At 39.3% G+C, this 15,837-nt stretch overlaps 1 protein-coding gene across 2 annotated transcripts in view; it reads left to right on the top strand.

The window, feature by feature from the left end:
- Positions 1-15,837, top strand: part of SCAMP1 (secretory carrier membrane protein 1) — a 125,748-nt gene that overhangs the window by 44,312 nt on the left and 65,599 nt on the right. For both annotated transcript variants that reach the window (XM_084628704.1, XM_084628705.1), the window contains exon 5: positions 9,288-9,416. In XM_084628704.1, coding sequence (XP_084484830.1) covers positions 9,288-9,416 — 129 coding nt within the window. The remainder of the gene's footprint in view (positions 1-9,287; positions 9,417-15,837) is intronic.

The following is a 15,837-nucleotide window of genomic DNA, read 5'->3' as shown; positions in this document are numbered from 1 at the left end:
AGCCTGACCAGTGTAAGTTTATTATCCAATCCGTGCCTCCCTCAATGCAGAGGGGACACACACTAGCCTTTGTAAACTGAGATTTCCCAAGCACCTCAACCAAAACACACAGTAAAGTAAAATATAAAACAGATTTATTAACTGCAGAAAGATAAATTTTAAGTGATTGTAAGTAGCAGGCATAGAGAACAAAGTTGGTTACCTAAGAAATAAAACAAATTTGCAGTCTAAATTCTATAAACAGAACAGGATTTGAATCAAGCAGGGTTTGAATCTGTCTCATCCTAACAGATGGTATAGTTCCTCAATACACAGCCCAGGACCCCCTTTCAGCGCGGGACCACCCTCCTCAGTTCAAAGTCTTTGTCCTCCAGACGTTTCTTCCTGGGGCTGAGTTGTGGGGGGAGTAAGGCCAAGTCATGATGTCACTTTCCCTCTTTATAATTTCTTTCAGTTTGCTGGAAAGATGTCTTGCTTGTGATGTGGGAATCCAACCCCATTGATCAAGCAGTCTCCATTGTCTATGTGCTCCGTCTCTCTGAGAAGTCTTCTGGGATGGCTGCTAGGCAAGTGGATTCCCCTTTAATGGGCCATCAGCATGTCTGGCTAATCCCTGCTGGTTGTGGGTGTTCCCAAACTCTCAACATATTTCAGTAACACGCACATAGCAAAACTCAATAACTGCAGATATGATGATAGCACAGACAATCCAACAGGATATTAATGTTCAACAGATCAAGACTTTAAAATGATACCTCATAAGGCATACTTTGTACAGAACATACCATAATTATATGACAGTGGTGAATATGGGTGATTTAGGATGGTGCTTTGAGGTACAGAGTGCACACATGGTCAATCTCCGCTCTGCCCATCATCTCTAATTTGTACTGAGGGGTCGACGCATACCATGAGGTCAGACTCTGTTGCCCAGTTATTACATTTTCAAACAAGCACCTTTTTGTTTTCTCTCGTGCTTCCTCAGGTACTTAGGAGGCACTCCCTGAGCTACCTCATTATCCTACTTCATATCCCTCCTCAAAACTCTCCTTGTGCTGTGACTCCTACAAAAAACTTGAAAATGGTTAGGCTGCTGGCATGCCTGTTATGCTCACCTCAACAGTCTCATTGTTTCCTTGTACTCCATCTATTTGTCTGTATCAATCTGTTTTTCTTTTGACGCATACTTAGATTGTAAGCTCCTTGGGGCAGGGACTGTCTTTTTCCCCATTTTGTACAGCACCAAGCACAGTTGGGTCCTGGTCCATGACTAGGTGTTCTAGTAATACAGATTATAACTAATGATAAAGTTTCAAGTCCCTGTGGAAATCGGGTAAACTATTTGCCAATCTCAGCTTATCTATAGCCTTCAGGAATCTGGAAACATTAGGGTCATAGGCACTGATTCTGTGGGTGCTCTGGGGCTGGAGCATGCATGGGGAAAAAAGTGGCAGGTGCTGAGCACCCACTGGCAGCCCCATGCTCGATTAGGTCCTCCCCATCCCCCCAGTGCTGCCCACCTACTGACGGCCCCACTGATGAGCACCTACCCACCAGTGTCTCCTGTCTGCCACAGTCAGCTTTTCTGTGGTGTGTAGGAGGCGCTGGGGGGGAGCAAGAGTAGGGCATGCTCGGGAGAGGGGGCAGAAAGATGCAGGGTGGGGTTGGAGCCTTAGGGGAAGGGCTGGAGTGGGGGCAGAACCAGGAGAAGCAGCCCCTCCTCCCCCTGGCACATTAGAAAGTTGGCACCTCTGATTAGGGTAACATGCTATTGAAACTGTTTGTTTGAACCTCTGAGCACCAGAGCTGCTGCAGCCTGAACTCTAATGGAACTGAGACTCTAGCCCAGGGGTTCTCTCAATAAATTTTTTGGTGGCCTCAATGTGTGGCCACCAGCTCTTGCTGGTGCCGCTACTTTGAGAATTTTTCCTAAAATACTTAATTAACTTTAGGAAAAACATACGTATTACATATATGCACATGCAAATCATTGTAATTTATAAAGCTGTCCAGCGATTAAAAAAATGAATCGTGCAATTAAACAATAATAGAATACCATTTATTTAAATATTTTTGGATGTTTTCTGCATTTTCAAATATATTGATTTCAGTTACAACACAATACAAAGTATACAGTGCTCACTTTATATTTATTTTTGATTACAAGTACTTGCACTGTAAAAAACAAAAGACATTGTATTTTTCAGTTCACCAAATACAAGTATTCTAGTGTTGTACCAATAAAATAAAAACCAGCAGGATCTTATTAAAGGGAAAAAGGCAAAATACCACATTTATTGTGAATACACACACACACACACACACACACACACACACACGTTCTGCAAGGTTGTTATCGTGCCAAGCCGGTGGCCTGGACATGAGGAGGGAGCAGGGCCTTGTCAGATGCTCATCTGATGCTCCTGGAAGTTGGTTTGCAGAATCAGACCCCAAAGTTCTCACTTTTTAGAGTCTATTTTTATAGTAATTTCTTCCTATGCCAGTCTATGGGAATTGCTTCATCATGCTGTTGCTGAATCAATCAGCAGATAGCACATTCCTGACGGCTCCAAGATGTTACCTTGTTCTTTGGTTCTCCCATACTTGAGGCTGTTGGGTGGATTCCAGTCTGCCCTCCGGGGGGGTCCTCTGGTTATTTCCACTTTATGCCTTCTTCAGCCGATGGACACTGGATTCTTAGGCTGGCACCTCCCTGATCATTCAGTTATTATCCACACCAAGCATCCATCCACATACATCCTCTATCTCTATTTTAATCACAATTTTTAATACAACAAAAGGGCGGGGAGTCTCTGGGTGCTGTTTCTGTTGTTAGAGTATTGCTTTGAGTCTCTCTCTCTGTGAATTGCTTTGAGAACAGACTCTGTCTTAGAATGTACTAACACAATTAGCAGCTTGCAAGTTTCACACATAGAGGGAGAGAAACAGTACCAAAAACCAAGAGACCTCTTAATTAGTAATACCCTGGAATTTAAACTATGGGGAATCAAACTCATTTGTGATTTTAATACACATACATTTTAATAATGATTTAATAATAATCATTTGTGATTTCTTTAATATGATCCAACACTAGTGCAATCTCTTTGTCATGAAAGTTGAACTTACAAATGTGAAATTATGTAAAAAAAAAAACAAAAAACAGACCCTATGTTCAAAAATAAATCAATGTAAAATTTTAGAGCCTGTAAGTCCACTCAGTCCTACTTCAGCCAATTGCTCAGACAAACAAGTTTGGTTACAATTTGCAGGAGATAATGCTGCTCGCTTCTTGTTTACAGTGTTACCCAAAAGTGAGAACAGGCGTTCACATGGCACTGTTGTAGCTGGCGCTGTAAGATATTTACGTGCCAGATGCGCTAAAGATTCATATGTACCTTCATGCTTCAACCACCATTCCAGGGAACATGTGTCCATGCTGATGATGGGTTCTGCTTGATAATGATCCAAAGGAGAGCGGACCGACTCATGTTCATTTTCATCATCTGAGTCGGAAGCCACCAGCAGACAGCTGATTTTCTTTTTTGGTGGTTTGGGTTCTGTAGTTTCTGTATCCAAGTGTTGCTCCTTTCTGTCTTCTGAAAGCAGGAAGACTATTTAATCATGGATCTCTACATAAATGTGCATTCTTTTTGGTTGTTATAACCTCAATACATATTCTTCACAGCTCAGATAGATGTAGGTTTCAATTTTAGAAGGTACACACTATACATTTTTAAGTGATTTATTTTGAAAACTTTTCAGATTAATTTTACAGCTATATCAGAAAATGAATGATTGGTTATTTCTTTTACCAAAGGTAGTCAAAGCAGATATTTATGAAGTCATTGGGAGGTGAACTATCTACAGTTCAACAGGTTAATCATTAATATTTGGAGGATTTTCTTGCCATGCTGTATTAGGAGGAGAACATCACCAGACAGACATTTAAATTGTTTTATTTAACTAAAACAACAACTTTATGTATTCGGGATTTTTTTCTTCAACAGCAAACATATAATATTTTAACAAAACAAGCATATGAATTTTTGAATTTAGTTAAGTATCAGAGGGGTAGCCGTGTTAGTCTGGATCTGTAAAAGCAGCAGCAAGTCCTGTGGCAGCTTATAGACTAACAGACACATTGGAGCATAAGCTTTCATGGGTGAATACCAACTTCGTTGGATGCCACGAAAGCTTATTCTCCAATACGTCTGCTAGTCTATAGGTGCCACAGGACTCTTTGCTGAATTTAGTTAAACATTCAAGTTTTTTAAAATCAGGTTTGTTTTAGTTAAAATTGTTTAACTAAAATAGTTAAATGAAATATTTAAAAAAAGCCCCAAAATTAAATCAACTATGTGAGCCAGGTGAACATGAGAAACTTAAAATTATTGGCTTCTGCAGCTACCTCGGTCATCTTCACCTTCATTTTCTGATTTGTTCATAATCTGGAAAAGAAAAACAAGCTTTCCTGCTTTTTCAGGTCCCAAATGATTTCTCAGTTTGGAATGAATTAGTCCAAAGGAAGAAAATATTCTTTCTACACCGGCAGAAGAAGCTATTGCTGTTAAAAGTGAGATTATCACTTCAACAGTCTCTGAATCCCAGTGCTTAAGTGATTTCCACCAGTTCACTGGTGTGACTTTCTTTTAAACATCATCAGCAAACATATATTTCTTGAATGGTTCACCCTTAACGCTGAAGTTTATTATAGTTGCCATGATGGAGGGATGATTGCTGGATGTCCATGTCATAGCCAGCTCCTCTTCTTCAGCAGTTAAGATTTGAGCCTGGTGTCGAGTATTGAAAATATTTGCAAGAAAATGAGCTGGAGATAGTACTTGTCCCATTCGTTTTTTTTAATGTTTGTAATTTATCTCTGTCATTGCATATTTCTCTTTTTAAGATCTCACTCAGTTTCTTCCAAATTTCAGCAGCGTCAGCAATAAAACAAAACCTGCAAATTGTTCAAGGCTACAGAAATAGGCTTCAGGGTACTCAGCATGTGTTCAACACTTCTCTTAAGCCCAATGTTGAGAACTTTGGCTGTGCCAGTACCATCTATTTTTTCATGATTTTGTTCACAAACTGTCATCAGATTAGACCAGTTCTTGATATAGTGCTCAAAACAGTCCACTACTGAGTTCCATTGCACATCTTGTGGGAGAGTTAGCTTGGTTCCTCCCACTTTTTTCAGAGCAACTGCTGCAAAGTGGTGGTTACGGAAGTATTTTGCAATTTCAACAACATTAGCCTTTAATTCTGAAGTCTTTGGCTAAGAGGTGCATCAAACGAGCACGGCAACCGTATGATATTAGCTTGGGACTCTCTTCTAAATAATTTCTTCTCATCTTGGATACATTTTCAGCATTGTCTGTGACCAAGCTGCATACTAGACATTTGATTTTTTTCTCCATAGTTTGTTATAGCTTTCACTGCTACTTCTTTTAAGTATTCTGTGCGTGTGCATTTCCTGATGTATCAATTGTTTCTGTAAGGAAGACATTCCCTTCTTCTGTTGTCACACAAGCACATACAACAGGATCATTGTGGACATCGCTCCACCCATCAAGACTCGAGTTAACAATTTTACCCTCTAGACCTTTTGCACGCTGCTCAATTTCTCTTTCATACGCTTTACCCAGTAATTTGCCTGCAACATCTGCTCTATTGGGTGGATCGTATCCTGGTCTTAATGACTGTGTTAATGAAGTGTGGTTTCTCAATCATACGGAAAGGAGAGTTTGTTGCATAAACAAACCGGACAATTTTTTCATCCATTACCTTTTTGTAATCTGCTGGTTCTTATCACAAACTTATCTCTGGTTGTTTCTCTTTTTGCTACAGGTGATATACTGTGGCTGTGTGACATACATCATGTGACTGAAACACTATCATTGGCAGATAACTCTGAAACTATAGAAAATGATGGTGATCTTGAAGGTGGATAGTCTTCAGAATCCTGTATGTTGAGGATGGATTCTCATAAACAAAATAAGTCAATGCAGTTATTTAATTATCATACTGCTCATTTAGTATTACTCATTGCATTCACTGACGCTCGGTACTACTTTAAAGGTGAAATGGTAAAAGGGAGATCTGCCTATTTCAGCTATTTATTTTTTATCACAACTGCATCTAAAATGACAGTACCATAGAGTAACAACTATATTTTTTGCTCAAACTTAAGAATTCAAGAATAGTCCAGAAGGAAGAGAGGCAGTCCTTAAGAAAGAATTATGAAATAAAAAAGTTTACCAACCTGAAGATCCTGCATGTTCCTTTCATCATCTTCAACTCAGTTTTCTCCTGAGAAGGAACACTTCTCATGATGTTGTTTCATTCGGGCAACCAGGCCTTGCATTTCTTTGTTGCACTGTTTGCATTTTGCACGCGTGCCTGTCTGACCCACAGGTAGAGGAACTTTCATTCAAATATTCCCAAACTGGGTCTCTTTTACAGCCTGCTGCCATTATAGGTTTTCCCTTCTAGTGAGAGAATGGTATGGTAGATCTCAAATCAATGAAGGCTACACTCAGAAAGATCTCAAGATTTCTGGAATATGCTGCTCGAACAGTTTCACTTTTGTTTCTACTACCTGTCCCTCCCTTCTCACATTTATCTCCAGACTTCTCCATATCCAGATCTATTCTGCCCCCAACAATCTTCTATTCATTGAGCTTTTTGAAACTTTGCACTTTTAGAGAGAGGTAAGGGATTCACTCTGCATACACACATTTGCAGAGGGACAGTTGGGTTGAGGTCTGTTTCTCTTCTCATATTATATTATGTTGTGTTGTGTGTTTTGTTTAAAAACATTGTTGCTGTTAACAAGCATGTTGTCTCTGGAGACACAAATCCACAGTTTGAGAACTTCAAAGCTAAGCATCTCTGGTGGTATCTTCTAGAATTTATAATCCCTATCCCATGATGAGAGATCTTTGAGTTATAATGTATCTTAATTAAAACTAACTTTAGATAGAATGCTTTTTGAGGAAAAAACCATTTAAAAAAAAAAATCCACCTGCGGAGTCCCGGGCTCCCTGTGCCCTGACCGTATGGGTGGAGGGGAACTGCCAGGGGAGCAGTCCAGCGACTGAACACCACAGCCGCCTCCAGTGATAAGAGTCATCTCCAGCACTGTGCTCACTGGCCTCATGTCTCGAGGGGTGGTGCCTGGAGCCGCCGAGAGGGCTGTGTGGTGCAGGGTGCCCATCCCTGCTGCCAGTGCCAGAGCAAACATCGAGGTGGTGCATCCCACTGCTCTTGGTAACAGCTATTCAGGAGCAACAGCTGGGAGCTACAGGGAGGGGCCATTGCTTCCTCTTCTCCCCTCACCCTCAAATCTCCACCTATGCTTGGGAGGCTGTCAAGGCCACACACAAAGCCACTGGTGGTCGCATGCGAGAAACGTTGCTCTAGCCCATGACTAGACCAGTTTGCAGGAAATCCAGGATGACTGTGCCATGTCTTTGATGAGAAGTATCCTCATTTCATCACACAAGTTCATAAAGGTTCTCCAAACCTTAGAGTGGTCGGCCTTTGATGTGTATTGCTTTCTTGACTGCACCACAAGAGAGATTGCTTTACTTGATAAGCCCCTCTTCTTCAGGCTTGTGCACTTAGCGAGTGGATTGATTTGAATCATGATTTAAATCAGCTAACGTGAATCTTTAATCTGAAGCATTGATTTGAATCTTGTTTTGCATTTTTTAGTTATTTCCCTAAAGAAAGATGGATTGTTATTGGTTGGTATAACTATTAAAATATGTTAATTTGCAACTAACTGTAGCTTCTACACTAAATTTGGTGGTACTTTTTTTCATAATCAGGAAGATACACTATATCTATTCTAAACCTATTTATTTAAGCAGTTATGTAGCTTAACATACTTATTCAGATTCTTAATTTTTACATTTTATTGTGTTAAAAAATGGTGAATGATGCATGTCCTATTTACTACATGATTAATGTTTTACATGTGATGTTTTTGTCAAGCTGCATTTGGATGGAAATTGGAATTCAATTAAAAATCCACAAAAACAGTATTTTAAAATAGTTTTTAATGGTTAAATAAGACTACCTTAAATATTCCAGATACAAAAGCAAAAAAGGAAGGATTGACTTGATTGTTTCTGGTCTCCATGTCATTCATGTTTTTAAAATTAATAGATCTCAGCCTCTCATACCTCCATTTTTATTCATAGATTGAAAAGGGAAAACAAGCTTTTCTACTTTTTCAACTCCCAATTTTAATGAACTAGACATTGGATGGAACTAGTTGAGTTTGCTGAAAAGAAGAAAATATTATCTCTGAACCTATAGAAGGGATTGTTGCTGTCAAAAGCTGGTTTAGCACATCAGCAGAAATTTGGTTCATGTACTTAGCCAATCAGTGACTTCTACCAGTTCAGTGGTTTTACTGTCACTAAAACCTTGACAGCAGACATGTATTCCTTGAATATTATTTTTTATTTAATTTAAATGTTTTAATAGATTATAGTAAATTGGATAGGCTGTCATAATTTCAATTTAATTTTAAATTTATTTTTAAAAAGAAAAATGTATATAATTGAAATAAAAAATGTTTTACATTTAAAAAATCTTTTAAAAGAAAAACAACAAATTATTGATTTTCATCCACCCTGCTTTATTCAGCAAAGTTAAGACCACAAACTGTGCTAGATCCACATGAAGTACTGGACCTTTTGTTCACAGATCTAGAATTAATGGGAGTCTGAGAGAAAGACCCAGGGACTTGTTTACCAAATCCAGGTACCACAACCATCTCAATCAATCTGATGCTATGAGTACGGAGGATGCTTTTCATTTGCCAACCTTCTACAGGACCCTGCTGAGCATGGACCACAGAAGGGGGCATGTACACTTAAGTTGTAGATCCAGGGAATTTTGAGGGCTTCTGTTCTGCTTGTACCTGCTTCTTTTATGTGAAGTAGTTGGGGAACTTTTCTTTTTTCTTGTTGTTTCATGAGATCCTTCTGTCACCTGTACAGTCTTTTGCACAGACCAGTGAAGACCCTGTTCTTTCCTTGGTTCAGCTGCATTCCATTTTCAGTTAGCTCTGCTGTTTGACATCTTCATAGTGCAGATTGTTAGTCTCTTTTTTTTAGTTCAAGTTATTAATAGGTCTGCAGGAATCCTATATGTAAGACAATTTGAGAACAAAGCAGTTCAAATTTAATAGGCAAATCTCTTTCTAATATGCAGAGAGAAGAAAATAATAAAATTGTATTATAAACTATTGTTTTTTTTTTGACTTGCAGGCAGGAAAAATAATTGGCCGCCTCTGCCTGGGAATTTTCCAGTGGGTCCTTGTTTCTACCAGGATTTTTCTGTAGACATTCCTGTAGAATTCCAGAAGACAGTAAAGATTATGTACTACTTGTGGATGTGTAAGTAAAAAATTACTGAACCCTAACAGTCTGTACATTTTATTATTTTGACCTAGTCAACATCTACATTTCACAAAAAAAAAATTTATCGCCGGTGTAAAGTCAGATGTTGAAATGAAATAATCTTTTTTGTGGCTAAGGATAATGTCAGTGTTAAGAGAATACAGATTTATTTCTTAGAAATTAAATACACATTTTTAACAGGATTCCTCATTTTAAAAAAAATTGTTCCATGAAAATAGATATTATGGAGAAAAGTGCGATAGAAAACTGTAAAATAGAAATCTTTCTAAAATTCATTAAAAATTTAAAATATTAGATATTATTTATGAAAAGATTACCATACAAATAACTAGTGCGTAGACCTGCTCTAGTATATTTTATTTTTCCCTTTTAAACATGACTGCCATCTTCAAACTAATCTCTAATTGTTGTTTGCCTTAATTCTAATTGTTGTTTTTTATACATAAGTGGAAGTTGAACCAAAAAAAAAATTTTTTCCCCCTAAAATTTCAAATTAAATATAGTAATAATACCTAGCTCTTTTGCTGTGATTTTCGTCAATACCTCCTTTTATCTATTGGGATCTAAATGTCATTATTCCCATTTTACAGATGGGGAAACTGTAGGGAGGTGAAGTGGCTTGCCCCTGGTCAACCAGCAGGCCAGTGGCAGAGCCAGGAATAGAATTCAGGTCTCCCAGTTTAGTGCTCACTCAGCCACATTTAGAGTTTATAGCCTTGTGATTGTTCACATTATACTTGTACAATAATTTGCCTACAATTAAATGTTGGTATAGTCTTCTTAAAAAGATGATTAGTATAGTGTAAATAAACAAAAGAATATTGTCTACATTAAACTGTCCTGTCTACACCAGAGGTACTCAGAGCACAGTCTCTGCAGGCTTTGTGTTTGGTCTGCACTATTTCAAAATATACTGCTCTGTCTTGATCACAGCAGCTTGCTGGCAACCAGTGGGAAAATGTAATACAAGATCTTAATGTACATTATGCTGTGATCAGTGTCATCTTCTCCAGTTGCTTGTGGCTGTTTGGATACGGTATGTTTACACGACAATTGTAGTGTTTGTGTCCTGGCATTTTCCTTATTAGACACAGATGTGGATTTCAGGCACCCCTTACTTTTCCACTAGGTTCCAGGTTGAACAAATCTGGACACCAGTGTACTTGGTAATCTTTTTTTACTTTTTTAATGTTAACTCCGTGTATGAATCAAAAGTAGTCAGCTTTCAGTACTTAACCATGACAATTACTCTAGTTTGAAGTCCACAACTTGTTATATTCATTACTGGATCACCACTCTTTAAAAAAAATTAAAAAATGTGAAATGCAAAACTAGTCACTCTAATAAGTATGATATAGGCTTAAGATCCATATCCAGTCTGAAAGCTTGGAATTCAGTATTTCAAATGGTATCAGCATTAGTTTCTAACTCCAGCCATGTATGGGGTTGACTTCTAAAAATGTCAAACTTCAAGCCTGGGGAGGGGAGGGAAAACAAAATGGGAATTATAACAACACTGTATTTCTCTCCCCCATCCTACAACAGTGGATTAAGGAACAGACAGCATTATAATGTCAATAACTAGAAGCAAAGAGACAGCGTTCTAAAGGCCTGCTCCGATTATATTAATTTCAACCACACCTGCTTTCTCTTCACTTTGGAAGATGGAAGCTTTAACTTGGCTTTCTTGTGTTTTCCTTAGTTTGGCCTCTCATTCCTTTTCTTTGTCTTGTAGGCACTCTATGGAAGAAAGAGGGGATGAGAAAAAGAAAGGAGAGAAAAGAGTAAGGCCAAAAGCTGGGAACCTGAGTAATCCACTTAAGGACAGGGGAAATGGGTGGAAGCCCAAGCTCTCAGTGCTCCCCACCCCATGTAGTGGGTTTCAACTGAGGCTGGCCATTTGATTAGACTCTGTGACACATACTACTTAGGAGGATGCCTAAGTGGTTTGGTCTACACTTCACGAGAGTGACAGGGCTCCCCCTCTTAGGGTACTCATTGCCTTAGCAATCTGCCTGCCTGGTTTTCTGATATTTATCATCCTTCCTCAGCTTGCAGTGCTTTTTCACAGCTTACCCAGCTCTTCAGGAACTTCTCTGCCTCCACAAGGTCCAGGGGCCCCTGGACATAATGGCAGCCAGCCCCAGTTCTGATAAGTTCAGCTCCTTGGTAGCTGCCCAGCCTCTTCTAAGGCCAGAAGAGTCCTCCAGTCTGTTTTCAGGTGTCTGTTTCTGTTTGGTAGATTTTAGAGGCACACCTTTTTGCATTATTGTCATTGTCTGCATGTTGCCCTGAGTAACAGATGCTTTCAGTTTAACACCTTGACCCTTGCTCTTTCCTTAGTGACAGGCTGTTTTCTGAAGATCTTAATTGACTTGGTTGCCAACCTCCATCTTTATCTGTAACTCAATGGCATTTTCATTCAGGGACCCTCAGTCCTCCCAACTGCTAATATACAGGACATGGTGCTCTGGTGTCTGTCTCAACTTGGTTTCCTGATTAAACTGGACCTAGTCCTACTCTACTCCTTACAAGAAACTTCCCTGTTTGCATGTGGTCCTGAATATCTGTTTGCAGATGCTTCGTTAGTTTCAGTCCCTGTCTGTTAGTACAGAACCTCTGGCCATTCCCTGTAAGGAGCAGTCTCCAAAGATGCTAGTACACTTAACAGCCTGTGTGGATTTAGTTCTATGGGCATGAATGTATCTCTGGCCTTTGTTATCCTCCCTTTCCATTTAGTGGTCTCTGTTATGTTCATCTGTTGGGTTGTGCCTCGCTAAACTAGAGGGCTTTTCTTTCCCTGAACTCCCATGTTTTTACAAGCTAAAATAATAGAACAGTGGTGGCTTCTGTCAACAACCAGGGGAATTTTCTTAGCACACCCCCATTTTTCAGAGCCATACTTCCTGAGAATTTGGGTGGAAGCCTATCTTGGCTTCCTGAGGGCCTGTATCTGGTGGGCCACAATAACATCCTTGCAGATTGGCTCAGTCACAAACTGTGTTGGGAGAAGGGAGTCTTGATCTTAGTTTTCAAGGATGTTTACCAGAGTCTGAGGCACACTCTGTTGTGTTGATGATCTTGATGGTGTTTGCCAGACTTCCCTGTTTGTGTTCTTGGATGTTCAACTCCTGTATCCTCCTTTTATGATGCTTTATATAAAGTTGGAGAGGGGATTTGGGATGCCATTTCCCTCTTCTGACTAGGAGCTTAAGGAATGGCAGGTTGGACAAACATCTTATTTTTGCCTGCTCCATGGTGGCCCCAGTGCTGCTGGTTTTCAGACCTGATGATCTTACTTAATAACCCCTTCTCTCCTCCCCCCCATCTCTGTGGACACTTGCTGAGACCCAGCACCTACCATCTCAAGGGCTTGTGCACTTCCAACTACCTTAATCTGAGGCTGGCCGCATGTGAATTGAGCAGCACCATTTCTTCAAGCATGGTTTCTTTGCTGAGGTTACATGTGTCTGGAGAGCATTGTATGTTCTGGATGATTTTCATGGCCTGGTGTCACATCAGGGATGTTGTTACCCTGTCTTGCTGGCTCCAGGATGTTTCAAACTTCTTTCTGACAGGATTCAAGAAGACCAGAACTTCATCCTGTAGATTCAGATTCTGCCCTAAGAACAGCCTTTCTGGTTTGCTCCCTTTATTAAGAGGGTCTTCCTTCTTGTAGTGGGCTCAGTCAGGAGAGTGGGTGAGCGTAAACATTTGTAATCTGTCTGCCATACCTGCACATCTTTGTGGAAAGATGGTTTTTCAGCATTTTCCAGGATTAATTTACAAGGTGAATACTGAATTCTACCTGAAGTAATCCATTCTTTTCTCAGAATGAATCTATTCTGCCTCATGACAAGAGGCTTCATCTGTTGGATGTTAAGTTTCTCAGTCTTGTTCTGAAGAATTTTGAAGGTCAAAATAACTCGGGGCAACAGCTGAAGCTGCTATGTGAGTCCAAGGCTGTGTTCTCAGTGTGTGAACAGGCTTCCTAAGCTTGTCCATGGGCAGTGAATACTTAAGCATTCATTTCCAGGGTGGCAACCTGGTAGGCTCTCTGCTTTTTCTACATATCACTATCATCTGGGGTTATCTACTTCCCAATTTCCTGCTAGTGGCACAGTAAAGTAGCTTCTCCTCATGCAGGATATTGTTTGCTGCATTCACTGTCTCTTCCCTAATCCACTATTGTAGAATAAGAAAAGAGGACACCAAGACCAACAATTCCTGGAAAGAAAACTCCCCTCTCTAAGATCTGAAAATTCCTTCCACACATTTTTCTTCTCCTCTGACAGCCCTCATGGACCCTGCCACTTGCTGAATTAAGTAGCAGGCAGTCATTCCATCTTTACTTTTAAGGATGTTTTATGGCTTTGCCTTGAACCAGTAGGTTTTGGGTACTCTGTTAAAATTACAAGGCAAATTTAAATGCATTTAAAAAACAAAATAGATTAGGATTTTGGTATAAGTGAGGAGTCCTCATTTTAAAGAGTGATTTCAGGAGTGAGTGGCATTGAGCACTGTTCTTTATGTACTAATAATAACAGATGTAGACTGTCCTACTGGGTTGAGGGAGAAAGGAAAATCTTATTCTTTGTATAGTGTACTCTGGCAACGGCCCTTCTTTCTCCAGAATAATAATGGTAAATTTTAGACTGTTCAAGCAGAGGTTATTACAAAAACTGCTGTAGATGAATTTCTTTTCATCAGAGATACCAGATGGGTAGTTCTGCAAAATGAAACCATCTGTTTATCCACAAAGTAGGTGTAGCACAGGCAGCAGCAGTGCAAGTTTTCCTTCCAACGGGCTTCAGTGTTTGAGAGGGAGCTCAGGGTTAACAAGGCTGTAAGATATTAATTACAATGAGGATGCATGTCTGCTCAGAACTAGACTAAGATCAGTAAGAGCATATCTACATGGAAAAGTTATACCAGTAGACTCTAACTCTAAACTAAACTCTGAATTTTAACTGCAGTAGTTATACCGATATAACTCCCAGTGTAGACGCTCTTATTTGGGGATAAGAGTGGCTTTTTTCGGGGTGGAGGTGGAGGGGTTAGATTATGTTGCTTTGGAAGGTGGTGGTGATCTTTCGGTAACTGCTTACCAGGTCTGGATTTGAAGGGGTAAATAGGGTGAAAGGTGCTTAAAACTACTATCCAGAGCTTAAATTTAGTAGTCACCCCAAATTAGCTCTCAGTTAGAGATAGATTGCTTGATGTCTCTCCCATCTCACACAGTCATAATTACTGCACTTTGCCCTGTGTCCCCAAGGCCAGTGTCTCCCTTGTGTTGGCAAAATTGTTCCTGATTTGGCCACTGGGGAGTGCTGAAAAGAGAGGCATGGACGTGTCTTCATCTACCCTCTGGAGGCTGATAACACGGACTCTAATGTTCTTATCCTCAGACCGCCTGGAGAGTAAGAGTTCCAGTGTGTCTTGCTTCTGCTGTGCCTTCTCTGACCTGAAAAATCTAAATACATTTTAATTAATTCTTGGGTTATAATGTTGGTTTAAATTCTTTAACAAACCTTAGAAAAAAGCTAACCTCTAATATCTGTTTTGATATCTCTTACTTGTTAGGCCACTGGCATGTACTAACTAAAACAGGAGACTGGGAGCTATAGTTCTGAGTATTAATAAGGTGACAGATTTCTTGTTGTTATAAGAAATATTAGAACATACAATATGAATTTATGCTTTTATAGAATTAGTTCTCAGTTTTTGTTTCAGTGTGAAATACTTTTTGTGTTAGGATACTAATTTGCTATATTTCATTTGAGAGATAGCATAACATTTGCGTTAAAAGGATTTATGATTTGTAATTTTCTTTTCAAATGAGAATTTCACTTGCTAAATACAGACTACTTTGTATACTTTAAGAAGCTTTTTAAAAAGACATGAACAGTGCAGGCCTTCTGTATATCTAATAATAGGGTAGCATCATGTTCTTGTACATATTTACTGGTCTGACTTTCAGAGAAAATAATTAAACGGTATATAAGAAGGTATTTGCAAAGATTTGTATCCAGTAATTACTGTAGCAGATGTGTCAGCAACTGCAGCTGAGAGAACTTTATCTATTTAACTCTTTGATGCTATAAATCAGTACTTGCTGGAAATCCTGATATACAGTGCCTCATTTTCGTGAAAACTTGAAATCCCCCCACCCCCACCCCCAACTCTATACTACATATTATTTTTTCTAAAAATCTTGAATGTACTTGTTCAATGCTTAACTACACTGGGAGCTTCATCATTACTTCAGACAGTTGTATGACACTAGCAGACTAGTCTATTACAGAGATAGGATGTTGATATAAGAGTGATGTGATGTATTTTGTTGAAAGCTTTTACATTTATTTAGGTAATACGTCAACAATTGAAATATTTGTTG

Source organism: Lepidochelys olivacea (genome assembly GCF_965140295.1).
Source record: "Lepidochelys olivacea isolate rLepOli2 genome assembly, chromosome: 5".
Classification (NCBI taxonomy): Eukaryota; Metazoa; Chordata; order Testudines; family Cheloniidae; genus Lepidochelys; species Lepidochelys olivacea.
Note: the sequence above shows the minus strand (reverse complement) of the source record. Positions and strands in the feature narration are given on the sequence as shown.